The 13,607-nt window shown below is 36.9% G+C and overlaps 1 protein-coding gene across 1 annotated transcript in view; it reads left to right on the top strand.

Moving 5' to 3' along the window:
* The window catches only part of LOC134664308 (uncharacterized), a 73,619-nt gene extending 66,984 nt beyond the window's left edge, over positions 1–6,635 (top strand). The window contains exons 4-6 of the mRNA XM_063520877.1: positions 4,244–4,358; positions 5,721–5,880; positions 6,408–6,635. Of these exons, the coding sequence (XP_063376947.1) occupies positions 4,244–4,358; positions 5,721–5,880; positions 6,408–6,534 (402 nt within the window). The 3' untranslated portion in view covers positions 6,535–6,635. The remainder of the gene's footprint in view (positions 1–4,243; positions 4,359–5,720; positions 5,881–6,407) is intronic.
* Positions 6,636–13,607: the final 6,972 nt, after the last annotated feature.

The raw sequence follows: 13,607 nt of genomic DNA, 5'->3' as shown, positions 1-13,607 counted from the left end.
CTAACTCACTGACACTAAAGTTCGATTTTAGATTCTATTATACTGTAATTAAAGTTCACTTTTGAATGCACTGTCTATGTCACTTAAGTCACTTCACTTCTCAACTCGAAGGACCACTTTGTTTGAATAAGTTGCTTAGTTACCAATACCAATTACCAATCATTTATTGACATATTTGACATTATATATGTATTTTCTATGATGGACTACTGTTATCTAGTTTGCATTTGTAACAGCGCCATCTTTGGTGAAATTAAGACATTAAACTATATCGGCTCGAACAGCTCAAAAGTCATAAGCTCATAAATTCAACTAACGATAAAACTGACGAATTGACGATATAGCTCCTACTATAATGATGATGATGATGATGGCCCAGCGTTGGACCAGCGAGATGACCACGCGATGGTTGAGAGCACGTGCTATGGAATGGGCCACGTGTAGATGCGTATACGCCATCCCGCCGCGACATAAGCCATCCGGCACCACGCTGCACGCTGGCCCAGCTTAGTGGGCAAGTATGATAGCACATCGTGTAGAGGAGCCATTGGATACCAGATTCAATATTATTCCATGATTCAAAATGCGGAATTTAGTGGACGGTAATCTCAACCCAACTTTCCAGGAACTCCTAACCCCGTATCCAAACTTGCACTTAGTTCCTTTGGGACGAGCTTACTGCAAACTTTAGCCCTTCAATACAAATATCAAATTGTACTAAAGTTTGACCACTAGATTTGGTACGTGTGGGTGTAATACGGAATTGACTGTGAGAGGTACCCATAGTATTATCACTGTTTAACTAGTTCATACAAGTTTCCGATTAAAGTCGGTTAAGAAGTAACTCCAGTCAAATTTCAATGCTGTTACCAGCATCAGGTATATAGGTAAATACTAGAGATGCACCGAATATCCGGTTACTATCCGGTATCCGGCCTATCCGGCCATTACTTTGATATCCGGCCGGATACCGGATAGTGACCTACTATTCGGCCGGTTACCGGATAGTGACCTACTATCCGGCCGGATACCGGATAGTAACATTGCTTGATTTCGGAGTAACAAAATTGGATTTAAGAAACAGTCACAGTCGTATCTTACTCGTTATTATTTTAAATCAATTTAAACATTCCATAGTCATCCCAACTAGCAAAAAAGTCTCAGATTGCGCACTTTATAAGAGTAGTGAGCTTATAGCGCTCTTATTTTTGTTTTGAACTTATCATCGCTCTTATATTAGTCTTAGACAAGCTAATACGCACTTTAGTAAGTTTAGTCTTATTACCTAGTCTTATATATGTATATAAGAGCATTTTATAATACCATTATAAGCCTCTCGCTCTTACAATAACATTTACTAAGTCTCATTGAACTTGAGAGTACCTGGTCTTATATCCACATTCTCTAAGTTCATTTGATCTTATAATAGACTTTCTAAATGCTATTATAAGAATGTAAGACTAATATCAACATGGCATATTACTATTATGAGCCTCTCGCTCTTACAATAACATTTACTAAGTCTCATTGAACTTGAGAGTACTTGGTCTTATATCCACATTCTCTAAGTTCATTTGATCTTATATTAGACTTTCTAAATGCTATTATAAGAATGTAAGGCTAATATCAACATAGCATAATACTATTATAAGCCTCTTGCTCTTACAACAACATTTACGAAGTCTCATTGAACTTGAGAGTACGTGGTCTTATATCCACATTCTCTAAGTTCATTTGATCTTATATTAGACTTTATAAATGCTATTATAAGAATGTAAGACTAATATCAACATAGCATAATACTATTATAAGCCTCTTGCTCTTACAACAACATTTACGAAGTCTCATTGAACTTGAGAGTACCTGGTCTTATATCCACATTATCTTAGTTCATTTGATCTTATATTAGACTTTCTAAATGCTATTATAAGAATGTAAGACTAATATTGACATAGCATAATACTATTATAAGCCTCTTGCTCTTACAACAACATTTACGAAGTTTCATTGAACTTGAGAGTACCTGGTCTTATATCCTCATTCTCTTAGTTCATTTGATTTTATATTAGATTTCTAAATGCTATTGTAAGAATGTAAGACTAATATTAACATAGCATAAGAACACTGTAAGTACGTACTTTTCTGATCTTACTAAAGCTATAATAAGATCAACAGCAGCACTTTAGTAAGATATTAGAGTGATATAAGATCAAGACACTTAAATCACAAAAGAGAAGATCAATATAAGATGGTTTGATCTTAAATCGTTTTTGGGAACACTATTGTTAGTATAAGTAAAGCAAGGAACCGTAATTTATTCAACATGGCCACATCATTTGTATTCAGAATGCTTAAAATACTCTAATAGTGCGCTTGAAAAATGCACCTACATCAATGGCTGACTATCAATACAAAATAAAGAAATAAAATAATTATAAAAATATTCAAATACCATATTTGAGTAGGCGCATAAAGTTTGAAGTGTAAAACAGGGTCTACTTTACAATAAATAATATTTTCCCATGTGAATACTTACCCTGAAACATAAACAGACGATGATAAACAGCACGTTATTATATTTAAACATAATTCATAAAAAGTTTGATAAACACTTACACTAATATGTTTTTGTCACGTTGCAGTTAATTTCACCCGTATATTTATACTTCACAAATAGAATGTTTCAAACCAAAATAAGCTTATTTAGGCTTACAAGATTCTAACGTTCGACCAATATAAGCCTATGTAGGCTTACAAGATACTTACGTTCGACCAATATAAGCCTATGTAGGCTTACAAGATACTTACGTTCGACCAATATAAGCCTATGTAGGCTTACAAGATACTTACGTTCGACCAATATAAGCCTATGTAGGCTTACAAGATACTTACGTTCGACCAATATAAGCCTATGTAGGCTTACAAGATACTTACGTTCGACCAATATAAGCCTATGTAGGCTTACAAGATACTTACGTTCGACCAATATAAGCCTATGTAGGCTTACAAGATACTTACGTTCGACCAATATAAGCCTATGTAGGCTTACAAGATACTTACGTAAAAGCGATATTAGCCTAAAGCAGCTTAATATAGTTTTGAAAAAGATTACTGTGAATGCAAACAACATTCAATTAGACTGATATTAGAACGATATTAAAATAAATACGCTTATGCTTTGTGCCCAAACCCGGGCTTATACGATGATATAAAATCAATATAAGAGCGACAAAATTGTAGTCTAGAGACTGTTGTTAGCGTGATTTTGCTAGTTGGGATGCACGCGCACTCATTTCGAACCTAGAAATGAGTCCGCGCGAACGTTCACTACTAAACAGGTCAAAATCTGCACAATGCGCACTTGATAAACCGAAATGTAGGTAGTATTCGGCAGGCCCAATATCCGGTATCCGGTATCCGGCCAAACAACTATCCGTTGCATCTCTAGTAAATACAGAAAATAAATATGATGGGATAGTCTTACAGAAACTGATCTACTCCCACGGTAAACTACCCTCGGTCCCACAATAAGGCGATATTACTTTCCAAATTTCATAGATTAGGTCAACGGGAAGTACCTTATCAATTTTGATTCCCTCGAGTGTCGAAATTTGCGTTTTTCGCGGCATAAACGGCCGTGTTTTTTTACGTTAACTTAGATTTTTTCACAGCACACTGTAGACCTGAGTTTTAATTTCAACTTCTCGAGATAAAGGGTCTTGACAGACAGACAAACACGGTGAGGTAGACACTAGACCTGGGGTCTCCAAACTTTTTTAGCTGAGGGCCATATTGCGCCTGAGAAGCATTCCCGCGGGCCACCGTCGGTTTTTCCGCCGGTCGGTGTCTGGTTGCTGCTGTTAGGAACAGTTCCACTCTCAATGAATGCTGAACCCCTGGAGCCTGGCGTCCGCGGGCCGGACAGTGGGCACTCGCTGGGTGTAAAGCGTCGCGGGGGGGTGGGGCGGATTTGGCCCTCGGGCTGGGGTTTCGAGACCCCTGCACTAGACCATAAATAAATATAATAAATGGATATCAGATACCATCTTCATAATCATAATGTTCAACATTTAGTAGTAGTAGTAAAACACTTTATTGTACAAAAAACAAACAAAACAGGAAAAAAAACATTCGTCATTAGTACAAAGGCGAACTTATCCCTTTAAGGGATCTCTTCCAGTAAACCTTTTAACATACCTTAACATACCTTTTTATTTTTAGTTAACGTTTTTATTCGTTTCAGATCGTATGCGGAATATCAGCTATGGTGATGGGCAGCGTGGCCTTCATAGAAGAGAGGCAGAAGTTCAACATGGGTCTCGGTATACCTGCTGGAGGGATCAGCGTCTTAGCAGCTGGTAAATACAAGTAGCCTTACCACGAGTTTGACACTGACATGATCGCTGACGTCTGCGTAACTTTATACACGTCTCGCTCGCACTAATATGCCAATCGTTACCTCATTATTTTACTCAAACTAACTTCCGTCTTTGTTATTTTAACCTCTCACATTACATGTTCGTATATTTTACATAGTTCGCGATGTACACTTCTGCTCATATATATATTTAACACTGTACGAGACGTACACTTCATTACATTTACAAAGGCCTTTGTAAAGTCGAATAACATCTCACACACATGCCACAAGCGTAGTGTCACGATTCGGTACGCTACTTATTACATTACCTGCTCACAAGATATGCTTTGTTACCCGCGACACTTGGAGGGGAAAGATTATGGTGATGAGCGGAGCGGAGCGCGTTCATTAGCGGAGCGGTTAGTTCAATTTATAGTTCGTTTTTTTTAGTATTAGAAAAAAGGTAAACAATCTTCACGTTTATTTTTATTGAAAAACGCTTGAAAAATAAGGCACGTCGAATATGTAACAATTATGAATCATATACTATTATTTACATTCTTTTGCTTTCGTAAGTAATAGTTACTGATTTTTAAAAAGCGTTTTTCAATTAAAAGACACGTCAAGATCGCGTAGTGTTTTTCTAATGCTAAAAAAACGATAACACTATAACCCATAAAGAATACAAGACGATGTCTCTGCTGCTTATTACGTTGCCCGAGGAAAAGGAAGGATAATGTAAGTGGAGGGAGTGGTAGGTTATAAATAATTTGCAGTTGGTGTAAACTAATCGCGACCTAACTTACGTAAAACGTACGTTACGTTTGTGTAAAATTGTGCCATATACTTAGCTTATAAGAATGCATGTATGTACATATAGCCAGAATATAGCTCTTAGGGGTAACATATTGAATATTTGTACGCCATATTATGGTAAAATAAGGAATGCGACTGAAAACTTTGTATACCACCTATTGTACCCTTATTTATGCAAATAAATAATTTTGATTTTGATTTGATTTTGATTAAAATTTATGAACTTATAAACTTCTATATTACGTATTTAGCACGAAAATTTCAAGTCTTACTTTAACACTAACTGAAAATAAGTTATAAATTATACTGTAGTTGATTTAATCTAGATTCAATATTAAATTTGAGTAAAAACAATGAACTAGCATAGGTGGGTGAGTTTATTTACTCACAAAAACAATACAAAATAGAATGTCAAGGGTCACTTTTTTTCAGAAAAGTATAGTACATGTAATTTATATTAGGTTCGCCAAACTTACTACTTACTTACATTTTAGGATTTTAAATCCCTTTGTTCCGTAATAATCAACTGAAATTTCGTTTCCAGCTGTGTCCATCCACACATCGCGGGGTTGGGCTGTGACAAGCGGAGCGACAGCGGGAGCGGGTGTCGCGAGCGTGCTATGGGCGGGTGCGGCGTGTCTTCTTATTGCACTGGTGGTGCAGTGCTGCAGGACGATAATGGGACCACCTGGGCTGGAACATGGGTAAGAGAAAAAAAATTGTGTCTTTAAGTTTGATACTTAGGTATGTCTCGTTAATTACATCACACTTTAAAGATATTCTCCCAAAACTACACGTCAAATAAAACGTTAGTTGTCCAGACGAAGTCAACTGGTTTTTTTCAACCAAATGTTTAAAATTTTGTTATGGCGTTAGTCATAAAGTAGCCCATTTCTCGAACGGTATTAGTCTAATACTATTAAGTGTGTTGCCATGGTAACCCATAGTTGACAGTTTGTGGACTAATAATATTAGTCTAATACCATTCAAGAAACGGTTAAAATTAAATTAATATATATTTAATAAGAATTATTAAATTAATAAACTTAAAATATTATCGCGTGTACATCATCACCTTGTGTGTGTGTACTTTATCATCTTTTGTTGTTGTGAAATACCTAAATCTCTGTTAATTTAATATCATTTACTGATACATTTGTGTTCGTTAGAAAGAGACAATTTAACAAAGGCATTTTAAGTTCATGAATAGGTTCTTCTATTTATCCAACAGGGACGCATATGAAGAGGAATCCCGCCCATCCCCCCGTGACCTGGTCGTCATAGCGTGCGTGCAAATCGCTCTCGCGTGCGCTACGCTCCTGAGCGCAGCCGTGTGTGCGCGGATCGACTGCGCATGACGCGAGCCCCCGCGGACACTCGCGCGCCGCCGCGTGTCCGCACCTGCGGTTCCCGCGCCTACTCCTCCTAGGGATAAGGGGGGGAGGGTAGCATGGTTGATATAAAACATAAAAGGACCTACAAAATAAGCATCTAGTCAATACATGTATATATTAATTCATGAACAATAAAGCGTGACTCAAATGGTATGGATGATAACCTTCTCTTATCAAGATGGAATGTTGTATACGTTTGAATGATGTGGTATACCGTATTTTTTTATTGTATTATATTATATGTAAGGGTTAGTAAGATTATTTATATTTAATATTAAGTATTAAAGTGTTTTAGTAGTCTGTATTAAAATTTCGTATCTTAAATATTTTAAAGTATTTTATTTTCTTAAGTTCTTAATTAGAAGTAGGTTAGTTTGTGAAAAACTACTATTCTTGGATGTATTATGACGAAATATTAATTATTATTTTTTATTAAATCCTAAACACAATATTCAATCGCGCCTAATAGAATAACTATTAGTGAATTTGCGAACCTAGACCTTTCTTACGCTATGAAGTGATCACGTTTAAAGTATACATGTATTTAGCAAATTGTACATATCTACAGTAAAGTTGTTACGCGGCAGAGTTAGATAGATAGATAGAATACTCTTTATTGGCACACCTCAGTAAAAAGATACAAAAGAAAAGTACAATTGATTAAATTATCAGAGTCATGATCAGACAAGCAAGAGAGAGAGTTATGATCAGAGTTATCATTTATTCAAATCATACACTGTGGATAATTGCGAATCCATAAGTTTCATAACACCAACTAAGTTCCAACTGTGCTACAACGCTGTCGCTCCCGCTTCCGCCTACGCTCGCACAGCGTCCGAACCCTAACAAAGGCAGATATGAACTGACTTGCTTTTACAGAGTTATGAAAGGAACGCCCACAACGCAGACGGGCGGAAATCCGGCGTGAGCCAAACATTGTATTATGTTGTGTTGGGAAAACTAATAGGATTTATTGAATTATTATACTTGGAGAAGAGTTTTTATTGAATTATTGCGCGTTTTTAGGGTTCCATACCTAAAGGGTAAAAACGGGACCCTATTGCTAAGACTCTTCTGTCCGTCTGTCTGTCTGTCACCAGGCTGTATCCTATGAACCATGATAGACAGTTAAAACTTTCACAGATGGTGTATTTCTGTAGCCTCTATAACATTAAACACTAAAAATATAATGAAATAAATCTCCCATACAACAAACGTGAATTTTTTGCCGTTTTTTGCGTAATGGTACGGAAACCATGCGCGAGTCCACCTGGCCCCTGTTTCACCAACGTGACAGGTGCGACGAATTGTAAAATCACTGTTGCTGACGTCACAGGCATCCATGAACTACGGTTACCGCTTACCATCGGGCGGGCCGTATTCCTGTTTGCCACCATCATTGTATTATTAAAAAAACCTTTATGATATCGGAAAAAAACAGATATTTCTCTTGCTAAGTTTATGACAACTGTCACAAGAAACACTACAATTGTCACGAAATTCCGACATATAACTCATTACCTGTCAAGAATTACCTACAATTCTTCTAAATCTTTGACAATTGTCAGAAACTTCGCAGGAGAAATATCTGTTTTTTTCCGATATAATAAAGTTTTTTTAAATAATACAATGATGGTGGCAAACAGGAATACGGCCCGCCCGATGGTAAGTGGTAATCGTAGCCCATGGATGCCTGTGACGTCAGCAATAGTGATTTTACAATTTGTCGCACCTGTCACGTTGGTGAAACAGGGGCCTGTTCAAACACGTTATAATTATAGAAGTTATGTATTTTAGTTATTTAACGTTTTATATCAGGCAACTAGGCTCATATTAATCATATTACAAATACCTTACAGACTAACATATAGCTTGGCAAAAAAGAGTAGCAATTAAAAAGTGCCACTTTTTAATTTCTACTCTTTTTTTGCCAAGCTGTATACCGGGTGGGGCCGGGGCTGGTGTATGTAACACAAGAAATTAATTAAAACATTGATTGTACTCCTCAAACGGTGATACTTTTGTTCAACAACATTTAAAAATGATGAAGTATTTAGTCCTCTTATTTTTCATACAAAATAAATATTATCTTCAATGGACGCCATCGCCACGCTATATCATTGTGATTGACGTTGCTTGCCGCGCCTTAAACATAACAAAATTCGCAATACATTGCGTCTTAGAATAAACTTTAAAGTGTATTAAAAATCAAACCACAAGTTATTTTTAAAAGTCGCTGAACAAATGTTGGTCAGTATGAGGAGTACCGCCTACAGTTTAATTTTTTGCTCATATTACAGGCCATACCCGGTATAATATTATGAAATTTTTATACACTCAAAACACTATTTAGGCGGGGAGTTATGTTACTTATAAATTAACTGATTTAATTTTGATGTAGTTAAAACTATAAAAATGTAAATAGCTTTGTAATATTAACACCTAATTTAAGATGTAGGTAAGTAGATAACTATAAACTATTAATACACATTATTGTGTAGAAATATTAATTTAAATATAGCAAATAGAACAAGAGTCAGTAGTTGGTACTCATTAAATTTTCCATCGCTCTAGGGTCCATTGTTGTAAAAGATTGAAACTTGTAATAAAAACACTCAAAACAGTTATTTTTCATGTTTTATTCAGGGATGAGAACCGGTTTTTTTGCAAAACTTCAAAATAACCATATATGTATTTGGAAAACTTCAAAATAACCATATAATATATGAGTCGCTTAACTTCAAACTCGGGTAAATCCATCTGTCAGATTATGCGATTTTGGTATTAAGAAAACGTAATAGGGTAGATATTTGCTGAGAGGGTCCAATGGATTTACCCGAGTTTGAAGTTAAGCGACACATATGTACCTATGTATTTCGAATTATTTTATACTCTAAATGTAGGACTCACTTGTGTTTTTAGGTCATCATCATCATCATCTCAGCCATAAGACGTCCCCTGCTGAACATAGGCCTCCCCCTTGTTTTAGGTAACTTCGTATTATTAGATTGCCCAATTAGAAATGAAATAATTAACAAAGAACGAAAAAATACCGAATTCGTTCCCATGCAAGAAATACCGGTATCCGATCCCTAGTTTTATTAGTCAAAGATTTCCCCTAGAATTGCAGGTATGAATGAATGAGTGAATGAATGAATGGATGTATGAATGAATGAATGAATGAATGAATGAATAAGAATGAATAGTGGGCCTGTTTACATATTGACTAGTGTTTAGTGCGAGTTAGTACATTTGATACGTAGTAGCGAAAAAATTGTCTAGTGAATTTTCGTAGCATCTTAGTATTTTTTTTCTATTCGATGTACAGATGTAGTGCGTAATTGTTTTCCGTCGTATTTTCTCGGAAACGTTCGTATTTGTCATGCTAGTTCAGTCAATGTCAGTACTTTTTGTACCGAGACTGACTGAAATAGCAAGACACGTTCGTACGTTTCCGTGAAAATACGATGGAAAAGAATTATGCACTGCATCTCTACGATTGTCATCTTGAGGGGTCCGGTATTTTTTCCCAGTTATTGTGTAGATTTGTAGTAAATATGAATTTATTAAGATCATTAAATTACTGAAACTGTAACTTTGTTAACTCGTACCACAGACAAAACATCCTCCAGACTGAGCATAGTCGCGCTACCCCCTCTGCCACGCATACCGTAATTTTACTCCATGTTCGAGTCGAAAGTGTCTTTGTGTGACGCCCGTGTCTTTGAACGGACCAATCACGGCACGGGATTTCGCGCACCTCGTCCGGCGCACCCCCGCATTTTTGGCATCATCGGTTGCATGAAATAATTGCTCTAAACTCAGTCTAGAGGATTCCTAGTCTATGACTTGTACAGTCTCCTGCAATAATATGTGACACAACGAAGGCTGCACAAGTATCTTTAATTATTATTATTTGTAGAGCCATAAGAGCGTGTCACATATTTTTGCGGCCTTCGGAGAGTACCTAGTGTTTTTAGTTAAGTATAATTACTTATTTTAACTTATGACGTTCAGTAATATTTGTTAAACTTTAATATTTTAATAGGAACCTGTACATTTAAAATATATAATTTAGGATAGTTTCTAGTTACTACCTTGTGACTTATATTTTTGTAAATAAATAGATAAATCTAATGGTGTATTTTTTTTACTTTACCTACACATTTCATTACATTTTTTGACTTTGCCTACACATTTCATTACATTTTTTGACTTTACCTACACATTTCATTACATTTCTAACTCATATTCGTTTTTCCTGTATATCGCAAAATTAAATGAAAAGCTAAGTTTCATGATGCACTATTAGGCTGTCTTTCCAGTAATGAGCGGAGATGATAGGAGAAACGGGAAACAACCAAAAGTATTGTTTCTCTTCTCCACTCCGCTGGATTACAACCAATGCTATTCCTGCACTTCTACTCTTATTTCCTGTAAAATAAGGACATACATGTATATACATAGATATATACATGTATTTTAATTCACTTTCTACTCGCAGCGAACGATATACAATTTGCCTCAAAAGACTCGCTGTTGACTTTAAATGAAGACCTGGTATAAAGGTTCTGAACTTCTGCACTTGAGAACTTTAAAACACGGCACGCTTATTAATGTTTGCTGAAGTCAGGAGTTGCGAACCTGTCTTAAACGCAAGAAAGTTTAAAAGGGGAAATGCAGTCTAAGTTTTTGCACGTTTTTCGGTGTTATACATTTAACAAGCTTAATAGAGGTAACAAATAAAATGTTGTACAATGTTTTTCATACTTTATACATAAGTAGGTACACAGTTTATTACAAACTTTTATTTAAGTAGCATTTAATTTTTGTATTTATGACATGATGTAATTTATTTACACCATTTGGAAACCATATTAATGTTATACTTATAATTTTGCTATAAATCACTACACCTTATAGAACAATGTGCCCCGCCGCGTCTGTCTCTTTGTGTGTTCGCGATAAACTCACAAACTACTGAACTGATTTTCATCTGTCTTTCACCTGTCAGTAGATTCTTGAGGAAGTTTTAGGAGTATAATTGTTAATTTGTTAACCCGTGCGAATCCGAAGCGGGTCGCTATTAATGAATAAAAATGTGTTATATTGGTTTAAATAATTATTAAGAAAAAAAACCGACTTCTATGGGGCCCGGTGAAAGATTATGGTAGATGGTGCACTATGTAGAAAAGGAGGTAAAACCAGTAATTTCTAGTAGCATTTCGTTTCCGTAAGGGTCGTAGTGCTAGCCTAACCTAACCCACACTTCTCTGATAGCAGTTCGGTTCTGTGAGGATCGCAGTTCGAACCTAATCAAACCCACTTTTCTAGTAGCATTTCGTTTCTGTAAGACTCGCAGTTCTAACCAAACCTAACCCACTTTTGTTCGGTTCTGTGAGGATCGCAGTTCAAACCTAACCTAACCCACTTAACGGCGCATGCGGTGCGGTGTACGGGAGTTTGAGCGGGAGGGGTTTGGCATCATCATACCCACATTTTATGGTAGGTAATCATAGTGGTTTATTTAGTTTAGGTATTATAGTGGTTTTCCGGGTCAAGGTCCGGGTCTCTGAGTGAGAGTCCGGGTCCGAGTCCCGGTCCGAGTCCGGGTCCGGGTCCGGGTCCGGGTCCGAGTCCGGGTCCGGGTCCGAGTCCGGGTCCGAGTCCGGGTCCGAGTCCGGGTCCGAACCGGATCCGGGTATGAGTCCGGGTCCCAGTCCAAGTCAAAATCGAAATTCGAAATCACCAAACATGTACTATGCGTCGTTGAAGAGTTCTGTTCTGATCATCATCAGCAGTTCCACTTCATCAAATGCGACAGTTTTTAATGTAAATACTTGATTTTATGATGAAAATACAAAAAATTCTATACGTATGCCTTTAAGATTTGAGGAGTTCCCTCGATTCCTTATGGATCCCATCATCAGAACTCGAGCTTGACAGAAATGTGGCTTAAAAACTAAACTTGCTTAACAAACATAACGAAGAGGACAAATCGCCAAACGTGAACTATGCGTCGTTGAAGAGTTCCGTTCTGATCATCTTCAGCAGTTCCACTTCATCAAATGCGACAGTTTTTAATGAAAATGCTTGATTTTCTGATGAAAATACAAAAATCTCTATACGCATGCCTTTAAAATTTGAGGAGTTCCCTTGATTCCTCATGGATCCCATCATCAGAACTCGAGCTTGATAAAAATGTGGCTTAAAAACTTAACTTGCTTAACAAACATAACGAAGAGGACAAATCGCCAAAGGTGAACTATGCGTCGTTGAAGAGTTCCGTTCTGATCATCATCAGCAGTTCCACTTCATCAAATGTCACGTTTTTGAATGTATATGCTTGATTTGTTGATAAAAACACAAAAATCACCATATGTGTGCCTTTAAGATTTGAGGAGTTCCGTCGATTCCTCATAGATCCCATCATCAGAACTGGATTTTGACAAAAACGGGACCAATCTGTATGCATATACATACAATCAAAAATATAATTTTCAAAATCGGTCCAGTAATGACGGAGATATGGAGTAACAAACATAAAAAATAAAAAAAATAAAAAAAATTACAATAATAATTTTTAAGAAAAAAAAACCGACTTCCATGGGGGCCGATGAAAGATTATTGTACATGGTACACTATGTAGAAAAGGAGGTAAAACCACCCACTTTTCTACTAGCATTTCGCTTCTGTATAATGGCTCCTCTACAGGATGGGCCAACGCCGGCCACTCCAAGGGATGCAGCCATGCGGTAGAATGAGATAGCAATATCACTTGCTCCCTCTAACGCATAAATGCGTCCCTTGGAGTGGCCAGCGTTGGCCCATCGTGAAGAGGAGCCATGAGGGTCGTAGTTCTAGCCTAACCTAACCCACTCCTCAGATAGCAGTTCGGTTCTGTGCGGATCGCAGTTCGAACCTAATCAAACCCACTTTTCAAGTAGCATTTCGTTTCTGTAAGGCTCGCAGTTCTAACCTAACCTAATCCTTGTTCGGTTCTGTGAGGATCGCAGTTCAAACCTAACCTAACCCAC

This window comes from Cydia fagiglandana, chromosome 5 (genome assembly GCF_963556715.1).
Source record: "Cydia fagiglandana chromosome 5, ilCydFagi1.1, whole genome shotgun sequence".
In the NCBI taxonomy this organism is placed as follows: domain Eukaryota; kingdom Metazoa; phylum Arthropoda; class Insecta; order Lepidoptera; family Tortricidae; genus Cydia; species Cydia fagiglandana.
The sequence above is the reverse complement of the archived record's forward strand: the minus strand, read 5'-3'. Positions and strand labels throughout refer to the sequence as shown.